Raw genomic sequence first — 19,783 nt, 5'->3', positions numbered from 1 at the left:
TGCAGCATATATTTGATCCTACACTGCCTTGTCCGCATGTGAAGTGTTTCATTAGCCGTTTCTGTCCAAAACACCTGAGCACCCAATACAGGGTTTGTGGGGTGCAGGCTTTCGTTCCAGCCAAGCAGCAACACACCCGATTCTACTCATCACCAATCAAGACTGATGAGTTGAAGTAGACGTGTTGCTGCTTGGCTAAAACAAAAGCCTGCAATCACACTGGCCCTGTTATACAATGAGATGTATCCTACGTAATGAACTGCCTATGAGAAGATATTGAGCCACTCTTGGTAGGAAAAACATTCTGTCCTCACAGGGATTCCATTCAGGAGACTGCAGACATTTTTCATTCATTCGTTTTAGATACACCAGTCAGCACATTGGTGACTAGTAGTTATTGTCAGCACCATTAAATACAGTACAATAATTCACCAATGAGGCTTTCTTTTGTATGTCACTCTTCTTTGTCTTCCAGCCACAAAGGGCTTTATGAGATAATAGTCCAAATTGAACTGGCTTGCGTCAGAAACAAAAAGCCTGTTACTGCTCACAAGAGATACTCAACTCCTCCAAGTTGCTCTCAGGACTCGAGGCCATAGAAGTAGGATTCTTCTGCTAACTGCTCCTCTCCAATACCAACGACTCCCTATTGACGCAGGCTGAAGGACAGCAGGAGAGAAGGCTGGCGTACTGAATGTACTACTAGGAACAATGCAGGTAGGAGAAAGGGAAACAGGAAATGCCTCAGTCTCGGTTAGTGCTGAACCATCACGCAATCATAGTCTAGGAAGAAGTTGTTTCTGGTCCTCAACAATGATCTAGGATCAGATTATCCAACCCACAACCTTAACCATTAGAGGGGATGGTAAACTGACCTGGTATCAGTGGTAAGGGGGTACCATGCAGTCACTATATAGGGAACAGGGTGCCATTTCAGACAAAGCCCAGCATCAGGGAGGAAATAAGGAGCAACCCGGGCTCCCGAGAGGCGCAGCGGTCTAAGGCACTGCATCTCAGTGCAAGAGGCATCACTACAGTCCCTGGTTCGAATCCAGGCTGCATCACATCTGGCCGTGATTATGAATCCCATAGGGTGGCGCACAATTGGCCCAGCGTCGGCCGGGTTTGGCCGGGGTCGGCTGTCATTGTAAATAAGAATTTGTTCTTAACCGACTTGCCTAGTTAAATAAAAAGGTTAAAAAAAAAAATACCAGGAAGTGCCATCTCCTCCAATTACACTGAGTGCCGAATCATCATGGGGCCAATAGCAGACGGGGTCAGGGGTCACCAGCTAATTCCAGTGTGGTTGTCATGACGATGGCCACATGACTATATTTAGCTACTGTTCTTCTTCCATCATTAAGGGCTCCATTAAAAACTATTTCTGTCCATCTCTCTCTTTTCAATTTATACCTGACCAGAGAAAGACAAATCTGATTAGGACTCTAGCGGGGCTTAGATGGGAGGAAACACAAATGGAGGAGTGGAGATATACAGACATGTGGATGTGTTAGGGCTGTGTGTTTGTTGAGTACAAGAAGGGAACAGACTGAAAGTTGTGTTCTGATACCATGAGTGTGACAGAGTAGTGACCGGTTAAGTATGCGTGCCTGGTGACAGTGAGTGTGCATGCTTGTCTTACAGTGGTGACTGGGAGTACATGAGAGGTGAATGACAGTGTGTGCATTTGTCTCTCATTGTGTGCACGCGGCGAGCTGTGAGTAAGGGAAAGGATGGATCAGCCCACTTCTCTGCAGCAATCAAACACACAGAGGTGGGTGGGAGAGAGAGAGAAAGACACAGAAACAGACACACAGAGAGAAGAGACCGAGAGACAGACAAGGAATGCCTTTTCAAAGAAGACTGGGGGAGGGAAAGGGTCATCAACGCTTTCCAAACAGTGGCTCTGACAGCAGGCGCCCCTATGGAGCTGGTAATGATCCTCTGTCAGGGTGGCCAAGCCAAGGACAAGACACCAACACACAACACAAAGATACAGCGACGGGGGGGGGCGTACCTCGCCCTCGATCCTGGGGGGTCGGATGCTGGACAAGTGGATGGTCTTGTACTCGCCAGAGTTAAGCTTGACCACGACGGCGTCCGCATTGACGACCTGCATCACCTGGGAGAGAGGGAGAAAAGGAGAGAGAGTGAAGGGGAGCGTGAGAGGGAGGGGTGAGAGAGAAGGGGGAGAAATATTGTGGGAGAAAGAAGGGAAGGGGCACAGAGATGGTGGGATAGAGTGGGGAGGGAGGAGAGAGTGGAGAGAGAGAGAGAGGTTAGTGAGGAAGGCATCGCAGCTCCATTTGGAGGACAGAGAGGACAGCTGCTTTCAAGAGAATTGGCTCTGTGGGCTGAGCTGAACTGAGCCTAGTTTAAACAGAGCAGAGCACAGAGAGAGCGAAGGCTTTAGTCCGACAACAAACAATTCAAATGGTATTCATCACATGCTTCGTAAACAACAAGGTGTAGACCAACAGTGAAATGCTTAGCTACGGGCCCTTCCCAACAATAGACATGGAAAACAGAAATAATAGCAAAAAGTCAAATGTGTAAAAAATAATAATAAATACAGAGTAACAGTAACTTGGCTCTATAAACAGAGTAACAGTAACTTGACCCTATATAGAGTAACAGTAACGTGGCTATATACACAGAGTAACAGTACTGAGTCAACATGCTGAGGAACAGTAACTTGGCTCTATACACAGAGTAACAGTAACTTGGCTCTATACACAGAGTAACAGTAAATTGGCTCTATACACAGAGTAACAGTAAATTGGCTCTATACACAGAGTAACAGTAACTTGGCTCCATAAACAGAGTAACAGTAACTTGGCTCTATAAACAGAGTAACAGTAACTTGGCTCTATACACAGAGTAACAGTAACTTGGCTCTATACACAGAGTAACAGTAACTTGGCTCTATACACAGAGTAACAGTAACTTGGCTCTATACACAGAGTAACTGTACTCAGTCAACATGCTGAGGAACAGTAACTTGGCTCTATACACAGAGTAGCAGTAACTTGACCCTATACAGAGTAACAGTAACTTGGTTCTATACACAGAGTAACAGTAACTTGGTTCTATACACAGAGTAACAGTGACTTGGCTCTATACACAGAGTAACAGTACTGAGTCAACATGCTGAGTAACAGTAAATTGGCTCTATACACAGTAACAGTACTGAGTCAACATGCTGAGGAACAGTAACGTGGTTCATTACACAGTGTAACAGTACTGAGTCAACATGCTGAGTAACAGTAACTTGGCTCTATACACAGAGTAACGGTAACTTGGCTCTATACAGAGTAACTGTACTGAGTCAACATGCTGAGGAACAGCAACTTGGCTCTATACACAGTAACTTGGCTCTATACACAGAGTAGCAGTAACTTGACCATATACAGAGTAACAGTAACTTGGCTCTATACACAGTAACAGTAACTTGGTTCTATCCACAGAGTAACAGTAACTTGACCCTATACAGAGTAACAGTAACTTGACTCTATACACAGAGTAACAGTACTGAGTCAACATGCTGAGTAACAGTAAATTGGCTCTATACACAGTAACAATACTGAGTCAACATGCTGAGGAACAGTAACGTGGTTCATTACACAGTGTAACAGTACTGAGTCAACATGCTGAGTAACAGTAACTTGGCTCTATACAGAGTAACTGTACTGAGTCAACATGCTGAGGAACAGCAACTTGGCTCTATACACAGTAACTTGGCTCTATACACAGAGTAGCAGTAACTTGACCCTATACAGAGTAACAGTAACTTGGCTCTATACAGAGTAACAGTAACTTGGTTCTATCCACAGAGTAACAGTAACTTGACCCTATACAGAGTAACAGTAACTTGGCTCTATACACAGAGTAACAGTAACTTGGCTCTATACACAGAGTAACAGTAACTTGGTTCTATCCACAGAGTAACAGTAACTTGACCCTATATAGAGTAACAGTAAATTGGCTCTATACACAGTAACAGTAACTTGGCTCTATACACAGAGTAACAGTACTGAGTCAACATACAGAGTAACAGTAACTTGGTTCTATACACAGAGCAACAGTACTGAGTAAACATGCTGAGGAACAGTAACTTGGCTCTATACACAGAGTAACAGTAACTTGGCTCTATACACAGAGTAACAGTAACTTGGCTATACACAAGAGTAACAGTAACTTGGCTCTATACACAAGAGTAACAGTAACTTGGCTCTATACACAGTAACTTGGCTCTATCCACAGAGTAACAGTACTGAGTCAACATGCTGAGCAACAGTAACTTGGCTCTATACACAGTCACTTGGCTCTATACACAGTCACTTGGCTCTATACACAGAGCAATAGTAACTTGGCTCTATACACAGAGTAACAGTACTGAGTCAACATATTGAGTAACAGTAACTTGGCTCTATACACAGTAACTTGGCTCTATACACAGAGTAACAGTACTGAGTGAACATACAGAGTAACAGTAACTTGGCTCTATACACAGAGTAACAGTAACTTGGCTCTATACACAGAGGAACAGTAACTTGGCTCTATATACAGAATAACTAACTTGGCTCTATACACAGTGCTGAGTCAAGATGCTGAGAAATCATGGTAATTGAGGTAGATATTAGGGCTGGGCGACATGGCAAATCAATTATCACGATATCTATATATTTTTTCATTCGATATCCATAATTATCACGATATTAATCAAATACATTTTAAAAAGATGCATATCTGCTTCAGACTCAATAATGCCTAATGCCTGAACAAACCACTGGGCAGGTAGTGGTTAGAGCGTAGAGGCGGCAGGTAGCCTAGTGGTTAGAGCGTTGGGCCAGTAACCAGCAGGTAGCCTAGTGGTTAGAGCGTTGGGCCAGTAACCAGCAGGTAGCCTAGTGGTTAGAGCGTTGGGCCAGTAACCAGCAGGTAGCCTAGTGGTTAGAGCGTTGGGCCAGTAACCAGCAGGTAGCCTAGTGGTTAGAGCGTTGGGCCAGTAACCAGCAGGTAGCCTAGTGGTTAGAGCGTTGGGCCAGTAACCAGCAGGTAGCCTAGTGGTTAGAGCGTTGGGCCAGTAACCAGCAGGTAGCCGAGTGGTTAGAGCGTTGGGCCAGTAACCAAAAGGTTGCTAAATCGAATCCCTGAGTTGACAAGGTAAAAATCTGTCATTCTACCCCTGAACAAGGCAGTTGGCCTACTGGGGAACAGTGGGTTGTAATTATAAATAAGAAGTTGTTTCTTAACTGACTTGCCTAGTTAAATAAAGGTTACATTTGTTTTCATTATGTTGAAAAATGTTTGTCGTATTACCAGACTTGGTAGCCACCCGTCTACGGCACAATCTGCACCGAACATTGTTCTGCTCTTTGTCGGACTTCAAAAAGCCAAACCACTTCCAAATTACTGAAATTACTGAAACGGTTTAACCCTTTAAAATCATTCAGGAAACTGCTCCTTCTCCATGGTTTAGACTGCCACTGTTTCTGCCTACATCACTCATTTTTCCTGGTTAATAGTGGCGACTCCATCACTCCAGGTGCTAAGTGGTTTTTAGTGGGCGTGTACCTCTCCACGTGCATATTGTCACTTCTCCGCACGTTCCTGCTGCGTCACAGAGGTGAAATGGACTGTTGTACCTAATTATTCTATATCGACATTATCGAATGAATCTAAATGTTTTTATATGGTTATTGAGGGAAGTAATTACCTCGATAATTATTGATATTGATTTATCACCCAGCCCGTTTTGTGATGACTTTTAGATAAACGATAACATTATGTAATACAACCCAACAAAATGTACCACCCAAACATTGTAGAAAGACACTGAAACTATACATCCTACTGTCACAATTATCTCTGCATCATCACACATTGTAGAGCATCACATTGATCCATTGCCAGTCCTTTTAACGTCAGCTAAACTGTTTGTTCCACAGTTCCAGCCTCAAACACACACAAGTTTGCGAATTGTATATTCACACATTCCACATGGAGAAGGGATTCCCGGGAGAGAAGGGGAGGGAACAGAGAGGTGGACATCAGTAAGGATTAGCACCGTGACTGATGCATCCCACTCCAGTGAAAATGTCTAGAAATCGCTCTCCGTATTACCAACAAAAATGTTTTTCCTCTCCAATGCAGAAGGAGAAACAGATTGGTAAATAAAGAGAGAGAGAGAGAGAGAGAGAGAGAGCTGGAACTGGAGAGAGGGAGAGGAAGAGGACGGCTGCCAAAACAAAGAGAAATGACTGACAGACCCACTTGTGACATTCACACACAAACATGAAGTCTACTTCAAGCTCAGCTGGGGAACAGTGGACAAGTTTAGACCCACCCGCCCACACAGAGAGATCAATGTGTGATATAAACAAAAATGGGCTGTACATCAAGATCACTTGGGAAAGGCACAAACACACCCACTCAGGCCTACCTGTGACATACACAGCAAACATGGGCTGTACATCAGGCACACTTGGAAGGGTGGGCAAACATATCAAGCTCACTTGGAAGTAAGCACACACTCACGGGTCACACACACTTGGTCGGATCAAGGATGCAACCCCATCAGATCTTACACTGTTTAAGAGAAGGAAGGATGGGGGAAGGATGACTAGTATTTGAACAGGACCCAATTGCTGAGATGTACATGGGAGACAACCACTCTTGGATACCAGTCAAGCTTGTGTGGGAGGCTATTGGGAATCGGGCTTGGAGCTAGACCAAGTTTAGAGAAATCCTGAACACATAAGCACCTCCCTCGAGGCATTCTGAGATGCTCAGTTAGTCCCAAAGCTGACTGGGGGGAGAGAAGAGGAGAGGCAGACGTAAGAAATAATACATCTGCAAATAGTTTTACCGTTGAGGACGGAGGGAGAAATTAACTTGCCCACATACACAACACAGACAGCGAGCGAGAGAGAGAGAGGACTCCTAACACCTCAGTCCCATGGTCCCAGTGCGGGGGACTCGAAGCGCTACACTACCCATCTCTCCATTTCCAAAAAATCTAATCTATGTTGTACCAACCTACACACTCCTCAACATTGTAACAAGGTTGTTCTCTAGCTCTGGCACCACAAAATAAAATGTAAGTCTCCTTCCTTTCTCCCCAAATAAATAAATCAACGGTTATGTTAAGAGAAGCAGAAAATGGCTGGCCAGCACATTTAGACTGGATAATTATTAGAGAGAGAGAGATGCAGAGAGAAAGGACAGAAATACAGAGAGAGAGAGAGATGTAGAGAGAAAGGACAGAGAAATACAGAGAGAGAGAAATGTAGAGAGAAAGGACAGAAATACAGAAAGAGAGAGATGTAGAGAGAAAGGACAGAAATACAGAGAGAGAGAGATGTAGAGAGAAAGGACAGAGAAATACAGAGAGAGAGAAATGTAGAGAGAAAGGACAGAAATACAGAGAGAGAGAGAGATGTAGAGAGAAAGAGAGAAAGGACAGAGAAATACAGAGAGAGAGAAATGTAGAGAGAAAGGACAGAAATACAGAGAGAGAGAGATGTAGAGAGAAAGGACAGAAATACAGAGAGAGAGAGATGTAGAGAGAAAGGACAGAGAAATACAGAGAGAGAGAGAGATGCAGAGAGAAAGGACAGAAATACAGAGAGAGAGAGATGCAGAGAGAAAGGACAGAAATACAGAAAGAGAGAGATGCAGAGAGAAAGGACAGAAATACAGAGAGAGAGATGCAGAGAGAAAACAGAGTACAGAGAGAGATGCAGAGAGAAAGGACAGAAATACAGAGACAGAGAGATGCAGAGAGAAAGGACAGAGAAATAAAGAGAGAGAGATGCAGAGAGAAAGGACAGAGAAATAAAGAGAGAGAACAGAGAGAAAGGACAGAAATACAGAGAGAAATGGATGTAGAGAGAAAGGACAGAGAAATACAGAGAGAGAGATGTAGAGAGAAAGGACAGAAATACAGAGAGAAATGGATGTAGAGAGAAAGGACAGAAATACAGAGAAAGGACAGAAATACAGAGAGAGAGAGAGATGCAGAGAGAAAGGACAGAAATACAGAGAAAGGACAGAAACACAGAGAGAGAGAGATGCAGAGAGAAAGGACAGAAATACAGAGAAAGGACAGAAATACACAGAGAGAGAGAGATGCAGAGAGAAAACAGAGAAATAAAGAGAGAGAGATGTAGAGAGAAAGGACAGAGAAATACAGAGAGAGAGATGTAGAGAGAAAGGACAGAAATACAGAGAGAAATGGATGTAGAGAGAAAGGACAGAAATACAGAGAAAGGACAGAAATACTGGAGAGAGAGAGAGATGCAGAGAGAAAGGACAGAAATACAGAGAAAGGACAGAAATACAGAGAGAGAGAGAGATGTAGAGAGAAAGGACAGAAATACAGAGAAAGGACAGAAATACAGAGAGAAAGGGATGTAGAGAGAAAGGACAGAAATACAGAGAGAGAGAGATGCAGAGAGAAAGAAAGGACAGACAATAAAGAGAGAAAGAGAAGAGATGAAAGGACAGAGAAATACAGAGAGAGAGATGTAGAGAGAAAGGACAGAGAAATACAGAGAGAGAGATGTAGAGAGAAAGGACAGACAGAGAGATGGTCTGCAGAGAGAACCAGAGAAAAAAGAGAGAGAGATGTAGAGAGAAAGGGACAGGAAATACAGAGAGAGAGATTAGAGAGAAAGGGACAGAGAAATACAGAGAGAGAGATGTAGAGAGAAAGGACAGAAATACAGAAGAAATGGGTAGAGAGAAAGGACAGAGAAATACAGAGAGAGAGATGTAGAGAGAAAGGACAGAAATACAGAGAGAAATGGATGAGAGAGAAAGGACAGAAATACAGAGAAAGGACAGAAATACAGAGAGAGAGAGAGATGCAGAGAGAAAGGACAGAAATACAGAGAAAGGACAGAAATACAGAGAGAGAGAGATGAGAGAGAAAGGACAGAAATACAGAGAAAGGACAGAAATACAGTCCCATGGTCCCAGTAGAGAGAGAAAGGACAGAAATACAGAGAAAGGATGTAGAGAGAAATACACAGAGAAAAGATGCAGAGAGAAAACTAGAAATAAAGAGAGAGAGATGTAGAGAAAGGACAGAGAAATACAGAGAGAGAGATGTAGAGAGAAAGGACAGAAATACAGAGAGAGAGAGTGAGAGATGCAGAGAGAAAGGACAGAGAAATAAAGAGAGAGAGATGTAGAGTCCCCTTCCTTTCTACCCAAATAAATAAAGAGAGAGATGTTGAGAAGCAGAAAAGGACAGAGAATTTAGACTGGAAATAAGAGAGAGAGATGTAGAGAGAAAGGACAGAGAAATACAGAGAGAAAGAGATGTAGAGAGAAAGGACAGAAATACAGAGAGAGAGAGATGCAGAGAGAAAGGACAGAGAAATAAAGAGAGAGAGATGTAGAGAGAAAGGACAGAGAAATACAGAGAGAAAGGGATGTAGAGAGAAAGGACAGAAATACAGAGAGAGAGAGATGCAGAGAGAAAGGACAGAGAAATAAAGAGAGAGAGATGTAGAGAGAAAGGACAGAGAAATACAGAGAGAGAGATGTAGAGAGAAAGGACAGAGAAATACAGAGAGAAATGGATGTAGAGAGAAAGGACAGAAATACAGAGAAAGGACAGAAATACAGAGAGAGAGAGAGATGCAGAGAGAAAGGACAGAAATACAGAGAAAGGACAGAAATACAGAGAGAGAGAGAGATGTAGAGAGAAAGGACAGAAATACAGAGAAAGGACAGAAATACAGAGAGAAAGGGATGTAGAGAGAAAGGACAGAAATACAGAGAGAGAGAGATGCAGAGAGAAAGGACAGAGAAATAGAGAGAGAGAGAGAGAGATGTAGAGAGAAAGGACAGAAATACAGAGAGAGAGAGAGATGTAGAGAGAAAGGACAGAGAAATACAGAGAGATGTAGAGAGAAAGGACAGAGAAATACAGAGAGAGAGATGTAGAGAGAAAGGACAGAGAAATACAGAGAGAGAGATGTAGAGAGAAAGGACAGAAATACAGAGAGAAATGGATGTAGAGAGAAAGGACAGAAATACAGAGAAAGGACAGAAATACAGAGAGAGAGAGAGATGCAGAGAGAAAGGACAGAAATACAGAGAAAGGACAGAAATACAGAGAGAGAGAGAGATGTAGAGAGAAAGGACAGAAATACAGAGAAAGGACAGAAATACAGAGAGAGATGTAGAGAGAAAGGACAGAAATACAGAGAGATGTAGAGAGAAAGGACAGAAATAGAGAGAGATGTAGAGAGAAAGGACAGAGAAATACAGAGAGAGAGATGTAGAGAGAAAGGACAGAGAAATACAGAGAGAGAGATGTAGAGAGAAAGGACAGAAATACAGAGAGAGAGATGTAGAGAGATGCAGAGAGAAAGGACAGAGAAATAAAGAGAGATGTAGAGAGAAAGGACAGAGAAATACAGAGAGAGAGATGTAGAGAGAAAGGACAGAAATACAGAGAGAAAGAGATGCAGAGAGAAAGGACAGAGAAATACAGAGAGAGAGAGATGCAGAGAGAAAGGACAGAAATACAGAGAGAGAGAGATGTAGAGAGAAAGGACAGAAATACAGAGAGAGCGATATAGAGAAAGGACAGAGAGAAAACACAGACAGAGAGAGCGAAAGAGAAACAGTGAGCATTTCGACTGTGTGTGGATGCCAACAAGAGGTATGTCCAGGCTGAGTCACTCTAGGCCAGTGGTCTACAAAAGGTTGATCACCAGCTACTAGTAGATCACCAAACAATTCCCAAAGTATATGAAATTATTAATGCGTTACATCACAAACTGTCATAAACAAATCTCAGGTCTCCGACACCGCAGCTCCCAGCTCCCATCTAACGCAGCACTGACATTATCCCACCCCTGGTTTACCACTATGGCTTAAACACTCAAACCTTTTTTCCACCTTTATTTAACCAGGCAGGCCAGTTGAGGACAAGTTCTCATTTACAACTGCGACCTGGCCAAGATAAAGCAAAGCAGTGCGACACAAACAGAGTTACAAACAACCGTACAGTCAATAACACAATAGAAAAAAAGAATGTCTATATACAGTGTGTGCAAATGGCGTGAGAAGGCAATAAATAGGCCACAGTAGCAAAGTAATTACAATTCAGCAAATTAACACTGGAGTGATAGATGTGCAAGTAGAAATACTGGTGTGCAAAAGAGCAGAAATGTACATTTAATAAAAACAATATGGGGATGAGGTAGATAGATGGGCTATTTGCAGTTGGACTATGCACAGCTGTAGTGATCGGTCAGCTACTCGGAATAGCTGATGTTTAAAGTTAGTGAGGGAAATGTAAGTCTCCAGCTTCAGCGATTTTTGCAATTCGTTCCAGTCACTGGCAGCATAAAACTGGAAGGAAAGGCGGCCAAAGCAGGTGTAGGCTTTGGGGATGACCAGTGAGATATACCTGCTGGAGCATGTGCTACGGGTTGGTGTTGCTATGGTGACCAGTGAGCTGAGATAAGGCGGAGCTTTACCTAGCATAGACTTATAGATGACCTGGAGCCAGTGGGTTTGGCATTGAATATGAAGCGATGGCCAGCCAACGAGAGCATACAGGTCGCAGTGGTGGGTGACAAAACAGATGGCACTGTGATAGACTGCATCCAATTTGCTGAGTAGAGTGTTGGAGGCTATTTTGTAAATGACTGGCCGTCTGGTGCGCGTGTTTGTGTCTATCACTCTGTGTGTGGCCAGTTGACGTGATGATTGTTTGGTGGGTTGACAAATACTTTCCCCAAAACCTTCTCAACTAAATTTAACTGCAAAGTAGTATATAGTAGTATACAGGTTTGTACCTTATCAGCTCGGGGATTCGAACTTGCAACCTTTCGGTTACTAGTCCAACACTCTAACCACTAGACTACCCTGCCACCCTAGTATATCATTTGTATTTAGTATTTGCAAACTTCACAATGAAATGATCAGCAGCAGTCATAGCCGCAGGAAGGAGTGGTGCTGAGGGTGCTGCAGCTCCCCACTGAAAAATCTGTAAAAATACTAAATGCTCTATTTTTTCCACAAAAGTAGCGCACTGGGCCTTTACTAGCCCTGTATTAGTGGACCGATATAGCCGTCTGTAGTGCAGGCAAAACATTTACATCTGTCCCCCCATATTTTACCAGGTATATTGACAGAAAACGTTGTACAGGAGAACGTAGTGTACTAAGGACACGGAGAAGAGTTGCAGGGGAGAGGAGAAGAACAGACCTATTGGGAAGCTAGAAGGAAAAAAACAGCTCCATTTTTTTTATTAAGTGGCTCATGCTAGAAAAGGTTGGAGACCCCTGCTCTAAGCACAGACCCTGGTGGTAGAGAGGTGCTGTCACCTGGTGGCCACTACTAGCATGACATCTGCATTGTCCAGGATACATATCAGGACCACTGCATTTCCTTGTCATTCATCTCGTTTTAAAAAGACTGGTGGTGATGTGACACAGCAACACCAATAATGTATAGGTATATAGGTGTGAAAAGAACTGCAGTACTGCATCAAATGCAGAGTAGTCTTTCCAGAGACGTCCTCTCTTGCCTCTACACATGCAGTAGCTACGTCATCAGGTGTGCAGATAGCCCTACTCTGGCATACAAGTGCGAGAAACAAATAGTCACATTCACATCACTTCCATTGTTAGGGCAAATGAATGTGAAGGTTGGTCCTAGTCAATAGTAACCTGCAGATAAGCAGCTGATATTGTCCAGTCTTTAACCCAATACTCAGGAATACCATCCTTTCCTTAAAGACGAACTATGTAGAAATCACTAACAGCCATTTCCTGGCTGTTAAAATTAGAATAGTTCGCTTAATTTCCCTTTATTTGACAAAACAGGCAACTATAGTGTGGAGAATCAATGGCCACCTAAACCGCTGCGAAATGTCTTTTACATCAGCTGAAATACAATATTTTGGGTTGTGTACAAAACCGAAAGTAAAAGATGCAAAAACTAACAGGAAGCATAGAAATAGCACAGATAGAACTGATCTACCGCTTCTTAGACTTGCTTTCAACGAGAATGACAGATCTAGAACTAACATTTCAATGTGAATGTGGTCAGGTCACCCAAAAAGTGACATATTGCAGCTTTAAAGGGCATTTACAACACTAGAATGGCCTCACCATCTACACTGATGTGAGAAAGTGTTTCTGACTATTGCCATGCAACCAGTTGTCCCCTGTCCCTCCTTGACAGTGACAGGCCTCTGATGGAGACAAGCCTTCCACCACATCCCTTTCATCCACCACGTCCTCTCTCAGGGCAGCTGGTCACAAGGGAGACCAGAGGAAGAAGAGAGGAGGCAGTTTCAGCCTATTGGGACGTAGCCTACCTACCAGTCCCAGCAGAGACAATGTGAGAGAGAGAAGGAGAAATAGAGGTGAGAGAGATAGAGGGTTAGTGAGAAAGAGGGGGTATGAGAGAGTGGGGGTTGAGTCAGCAGGTTTGACTCTGGGGATGGGAGTGGTATCCTATGAAGCGAGCTAGATTTACTCAGGGTTTTCTAAAGATAACCAGCTTCAGTTAGCTTCACATTCCAGGTCAGGCTTCATTCGTACTACGACGATGGATATTGCTCGTCCACCTGCCACTAACAGGCTTGTAACTGCACATGCATGTCGCACATAGCAAGTCAAACACCAGACTCTCCATTGAGACAATCCATGGGCGAATTAGTGCCACATTTTGATTTGTGCCCAAAGAATATACAACAGAATTCTTGCCTATTCAGCAGGCTATGGTGTGAAATAGGGTTTCTAGAAGCCGTCTTCATGACACATCGTTAAAGCCATCCTTGGTGTGCTTATCAATGTACAACCACTCCACCACACGCCTATCAATATGTTTTCATTAAGTCATACAAAAGTGGTACATTGCATAAAGTTTCAAATTCATTCTGTGATATATTTTAACAATACTATTTAAAAAATACATTTAAAAAAGTAAATAAAATCTTTGCAAGAGATCTGACTTCATTGGTCCTTAGCTCGCAGAGCAGACATTTCATTCCCAGAGTTAGCCTGCCCCGGAGCAGGTAAGTTCTGAAGGATTTGTTGCCATAGAAACATACCTGGCTAAAAGTTGAGTTACTTTTGTATTACTCGAGTTGAACTCCGAAGTGACCAAAGTTAGCTCGCCAACTTCTACATTTAACATTTAACATTTAAGTCATTTAGCAGACGCTCTTATCCAGAGCGACTTACAAATTGGTGCTTTCACCTTATGACATCCAGTGGAACAGCCACTCAACCTGCTTCGTATGATACCCTTCTGGGCTGCTCTCTGAACTCTATCCATCCCTTCCCAGAAAAATAATGAGGGAAAGGGGGAGAAGGACTGGGAAGGAGAGTATGACAGGAAAGTTGACAGGCTGCAATATCATGGGACCAATAAAACAAAGAGAGGTCAGCAAATGAGAATTCAAGGTGCCCAAACCAAACAATCCAATGAGGATGTTAAGCGAGCCCAACTGGCCAATGACAGTTCAGGGAGCCGACAACGTGACAACACATTGTACCAGTTGACCACCGAACCGAACGATGAAAGTCGCCACAAAACCAACGCCTATCTATCCCACCACACCATTTGGAGGTAGTCAACAATGGCAGTTTGAAAAAGCCAAGTTGACATTTTACAACAAACGCAGCGTCGCCGACGGGGCTTGCCTCATAAGGCAACCCAATAATTCACGAATCCCTAAACAAATTTGCTAACATGCTGCTGACTTGAGGCGGTGGGCCTCAGTGTTATTCCGACTACTCCCATTCTGAGAACAGCAGGAGGGGAGGAAGAGATGGAGAACCATGCTGGGAACCGGCACAAGGGCTCATCCCTCTACTGGGGAACTGAACCTGCCTGTCTGCAAAAACAATACACAGGGAAGGAAATGCTCAATTCCACCCCCCTCCCTCCATCACTTCTGTCCGTCTACCCCGCTATCTGTCACTCCCCTTTACCCCCCCCCCCCCCATATCTCTCTCTCCCCCATTCCTCTCCCTCTACACACTTCACTCCTCCCCCATGTCAGCTTCCTTGCCCTGGACTCAGGGAGATCTGAGGGCAGCCGAAGCCAATGCATAAATGTTTGATCCTTTTTTCAGCACAAGACTCTTCTCTCTGACTCAGGGGGAAAATGCACTAACTTAGCTAGTTTTTGTGTGTGTGTGTAGGTTTCTTTCACAAACTCATTCTGTAAGCAGATTGCTGCGACGGCAACACCTTTTATGTAACCAAAGGCTAGCCGTGAATATTTCAAGGACTTAGAAGTCCAGCTAACGGATCTGAAAAAAATCTAAGCAGATCATAAAAGCTACTACTTCAGCGAATTAAATCAACTTGCTTTGTGTGTCACCTAAAGAAAATAGATTGTTCAAAGGAAGACCATACCGCAGGCTCAATTCAGAATATAAACAGACAAACTTTGTAAGACACCTAACTTCTGAATATTGGGAGTACTTAAAGCTAGTGTCTGGGATTTTGGAAGCTGTTCAAAATGTCATTTAAATTCCTTTATTCTTAAAGGATTTAGCTGTTTTTGAAATCAGACTGTAGCTTTAAGGGTAACACTAAAACAATAATAGAGGCTATAATGTGTCCTCTTATAACAGCAATAAGGCCAAGCTACATTACTGGAGGCTCCATTTGTGGCTCCGTCTTACTTAGTAGGAAGTAATGGACTCTGACATGGCCAGGTCTGGGATTCATTCAAAGGCAGTTTCCTCTGTAAAATAAAGACCATAATCATTTCTCCTGCCGTATACAAATAACATCCAGAACTAATATCCCGTGTCTCCGAGCAGAGCCGGAACGTTCTGGGAACGTTGGAGAAACGGCAGGCAATTCTGCAGTCATTTGGCTAGGGAGGGAGTGTTCAAGGTTACTGCTAAAGCCCTTCCTCTTTGTACCTCTGTGCTGGGACTTTTTTTGTTGGGGGGGGCACATATTTTGTCAGAGCTCTCAAGGACTGGTCCTGCTTTTGGTGCAGTGCTATGACAAAAATATGAAATAAACAGTTGTGGAAATACTGCAGTAAGCACAGCCATGGAGGCAGCCAGGGAAACATCCCCTAACAACCAAAGCAAAGTTAGTCTCATGGATTGAACACAGACTGTGTACTATTAAGAAAGCATCTCCTTTTCCCTCTACCGTCACTCGCTTCCAAATTCATGAAAGGGAGTGAACAAGGAAAGAAGGGAAGGGGACAACCTTTTGGATTGGAATGCAACCCCAGTCCTAACCCTCCTGAAGCCGTGTAGTATGCAGGCCTGCAGGGTCTTCTTACCTTGGCCACAAACTGCCGGTCCTTCTGGTCCATGTTGGCTGTGGGGGCTACGTAGTCCTTCCAGATACGCACTTTACGTTCTTTAGCAGATCTGATAAACAAAAGGATGACTCAGTTAGAAGGGGGATGTGTCAACAAAAAGAGGAGAGGAAACAAACAGACGAGGAATCATCAATGAAGATGTGACGACCTTGGGTAATGTGAAAAGCAGGAGATCTGTTCAAAAGAAAAATGAAGGTGGAGAAAACATCCTTTCATACAATTCTCAGTAAATATCAAAACATCCTTTCATATACTGAACAAAATATAAATGCAACAATTTCAATGATTTTGCTGAGTTGTAGTTCATATGAAGGAAATCAGTCAATTGAAATAAATTCATTAGGCCTTCATCCATGGATTTCACGACCGGGCAGGGGCGCAGCCATGGGTGGGCATAGGTCCACCCACTTGGGCGCCAGGCCCATCCACTGGAGAACCTCATTAAAGGGTTTTATTACAGAGATCCTGGGCTGGCGTGTTTACACGTGGTCTGCGGTTGTGAGGCCGGTTGGACGTACCGCCAAATTCTCAAAACAACGTTGGAGGTGGCTTATGGTAGAGAAATTAACATTAAATTATCTGGCAACAGCTGTGGTGGACATTCCTGCAGTCACCATGGCAATTGAACTCTCCCTCAAAACTTGAGACATCTGTGGCATTGTGTTGTGTGACAAAACTGGACATTTGAGTGGCCTTTTGTCCCCAGCACAAGGTGCACCTGTGTAATGATCATGCTGGATTATCAGCTTCTTGATATGGCAAAGGAGAAAGGCTCACTAACAAGGATGTAAATACATTTGTGCACACCATTTTAGAGAAATGCTTTGTGCGTATGGAACATTCCTGGGATCTTTTATTTCAGCTCATGAAACATGGGACCAACACTTTACATGTTGCGTTTATATTTTTGTTCAGTATATATAATTCCTTGTAAAAATTAATACAAATACACATGTTCATATGTAAAAAATATAAAGGCAATAGGCCAACATAAAAAGAAATAAGAACTTCATCATCTGATAAACATTTTCATGATGTGTTTAAAACCAGAATATGAAATCAAATCCATGCTAAAATGACTCAGACTAAGGATAATGATAAAGACGGCTCAATTGATATTCTGAGGGTGAAAGTTCCATATCTCCAGCTGTGCTGGATTCAGACCAACTACAATACTGGATTTATGCCTGGTCAATTACTTCAATTTCCTGCCTCCCTCGGGGTACTCACTGATCTGTACGTATGCAACTTACGTGATATTTCAGAATCAAAAAAGCCTCATGGTGGGTGTAGCAGGGGGCATGGCAGCTGAGAGAAAAATGGCCGGTTTTAAAGCTAAATTCCTGCAATTCTTTTGCCATGGCTAATGCTGTGTTCTTTTGCTCAAACAATTGTTTTTGCAATTTTCCCTGACTGTCTAACCTTTATTTTGGTGATTGTTAGTTCTCAAAAAAGAATCTACACACAATCAAAAGTTTGGGATCACTTAGAAATGAACTTGTTTTTGCAAGAAAAGCTAATTTTGTCCATTAAAATAACATCAAATTGATCAGAAATACATTGTTAATGTTTTAAATGACTAAATACCAGTCTAAGTCAACAGTGAAGAGGCGACTCCGGGATGCTGGCCTTCTAGGCAGAGTTGCAAAGAAAAAGACATCTCAGACTGAGACTAATAAAAAGAAAAGATTAAGATGGGAAAAAGAACAGACACTGGACAAAGGAACTCTGCCAAGAATGCCAGCATCCCGGAGTCGCCTCTTCACTGTTGACATTGAGACCGGTGTTTTGCAGGTACTATTAAATGAAGCTGTCAGTTGAGGACTTGTGAGGCATCTGTTTCTCAAACTAGACACTAATGTACTTGTCCTCTTGCTCAGTTGTGCACCAGGGCCTCCCACTCCTCTTTCTATTCTGGTTAGAGCCAGTTTGCGCTGTTCTGTGAAGGGAGTAGTACACAGCATTGTACGAGATGTTCAGTTTCTTGGCAATTTCTCGCATGGACTAGACTGACAAGTTTCAGAGGAAAGTTCTTTGTTTCTGACCATTTTGAGCCTATAATCGAACCAACAAATGCTGATGCTCCAGATACTCAACTAGTCTAAAGGACAGCTTTATTTCTTCTTTAAAATCAGAACAGTTTTCAGCTGTGTTAACATAATTGCAAAACAGTTTTTCAAGGATCAATTAGCCTTTTAAAATGATAAACTTGGATTAGCTAACACAACGTGCCATTGGAACACAGGAGTGATGGTTGCTGATAATGGGCCAAATGTAGATATTCCATAACAAATCTGCTACAAAAGTAATTTACAACATTAACAATGTCTACACTGTATTTCTGATCAATTTGATGTTATTTTAATGGACAAAAACAAGGACATTTCTAAGTGACCCCAAACTGTTGGTTGGTTGTGTGTGTGTGCATATATTTTACACTGCAAGCCTTTTTCCAGTGAGCATGCTATTGTGTCCTCCAATCAAACCTTTGTCAGAACACACTGACAAAGTTGTCAGTCTCACTTCAAATGAGAAAGAAATGAGTCATTTGTAAAGTATTCACACTTAGGAACATGCCCTAACTGGTTGGATAATAAAACTGTTGAGGATAACGATGGTTGTGGTCACATTCACAGATTGACCGTGTTGTGACGTATGTTGCGGTAGTGGTTTTGGTTGGGGAAGGGACTGACTTTTCTCCGGCCCGGAGTTTCTCTGCTCCCTGGGTGTAGACGGCCATGGACCAGTCCACACAGCGGGCGAACCCTTCCTTCAGCAGCAGCTCTGTGATGTTCCCGTTCTGGAGATGAAACAACAAGAACATAGAATAAAGTACAATACTTTATATGATACACTATTTATAGAGTTGACTACTATTGAGGAAACAAAGATAGCAGAGTAAGCTGGTCAGAAAGAGATGCATTGCCTGCCCTCACACACATTCAGAGAACCTCATACAATGTGAGGTTTTGAGTACAGTTAAGTGCAACAACCTCAGACTTCCGCAACGTTCAAAATTATCCTTCCTCGCCCTCTGGCTTTCAGCGACAGTCCGAGCTACCAGCCTTTGCGTATAGTACAATGCTCAGGGGTTATAGGTGAGGGGTCAGTCAGTCTCACCGGGTGGAGGACGGTACCCAGGATGACCTGGTTGGGGCAGCTCTCCAGGATGATCTGCACGTCCCTCTGGAGCAGACGCGACTCCGTGAAGAACTTGGCCTCGGCAGCGAAGGGCTCTGGCGACTCCGTGCCGTCCGCCTCACGCTTGAACGTCGGACACTGGAGAGAGGATATATAGAATGTAATATGCCACTTAGTAGACCCTAATCCAAAGCAATTTCTAGTACAAGGAGTGCATTTATTTGCGTATGTGACCACAGCGGAAGTGGAACCCACGACCCTGGTATTACTCTGACCAACTGAGCTACACAGGAC

General features: G+C 43.2%; 1 protein-coding gene across 1 annotated transcript in view; it reads right to left on the bottom strand.

Moving 5' to 3' along the window:
* The window catches only part of snd1 (staphylococcal nuclease and tudor domain containing 1), a 368,696-nt gene that overhangs the window by 335,758 nt on the left and 13,155 nt on the right, over nucleotides 1-19,783 (bottom strand). Inside the window, exons 7-10 of the mRNA XM_065021501.1 lie at nucleotides 19,469-19,627; nucleotides 19,042-19,148; nucleotides 16,307-16,397; nucleotides 2,018-2,122 (exon numbers count right to left, since the gene is read on the bottom strand). Of these exons, the coding sequence (XP_064877573.1) occupies nucleotides 2,018-2,122; nucleotides 16,307-16,397; nucleotides 19,042-19,148; nucleotides 19,469-19,627 (462 nt within the window). The remainder of the gene's footprint in view (nucleotides 1-2,017; nucleotides 2,123-16,306; nucleotides 16,398-19,041; nucleotides 19,149-19,468; nucleotides 19,628-19,783) is intronic.

This window comes from Oncorhynchus nerka, linkage group LG8 (assembly GCF_034236695.1).
Source record: "Oncorhynchus nerka isolate Pitt River linkage group LG8, Oner_Uvic_2.0, whole genome shotgun sequence".
NCBI lineage: Eukaryota > Metazoa > Chordata > Actinopteri > Salmoniformes > Salmonidae > Oncorhynchus > Oncorhynchus nerka.
This window is presented reverse-complemented; position numbering and strand designations above follow the sequence as displayed.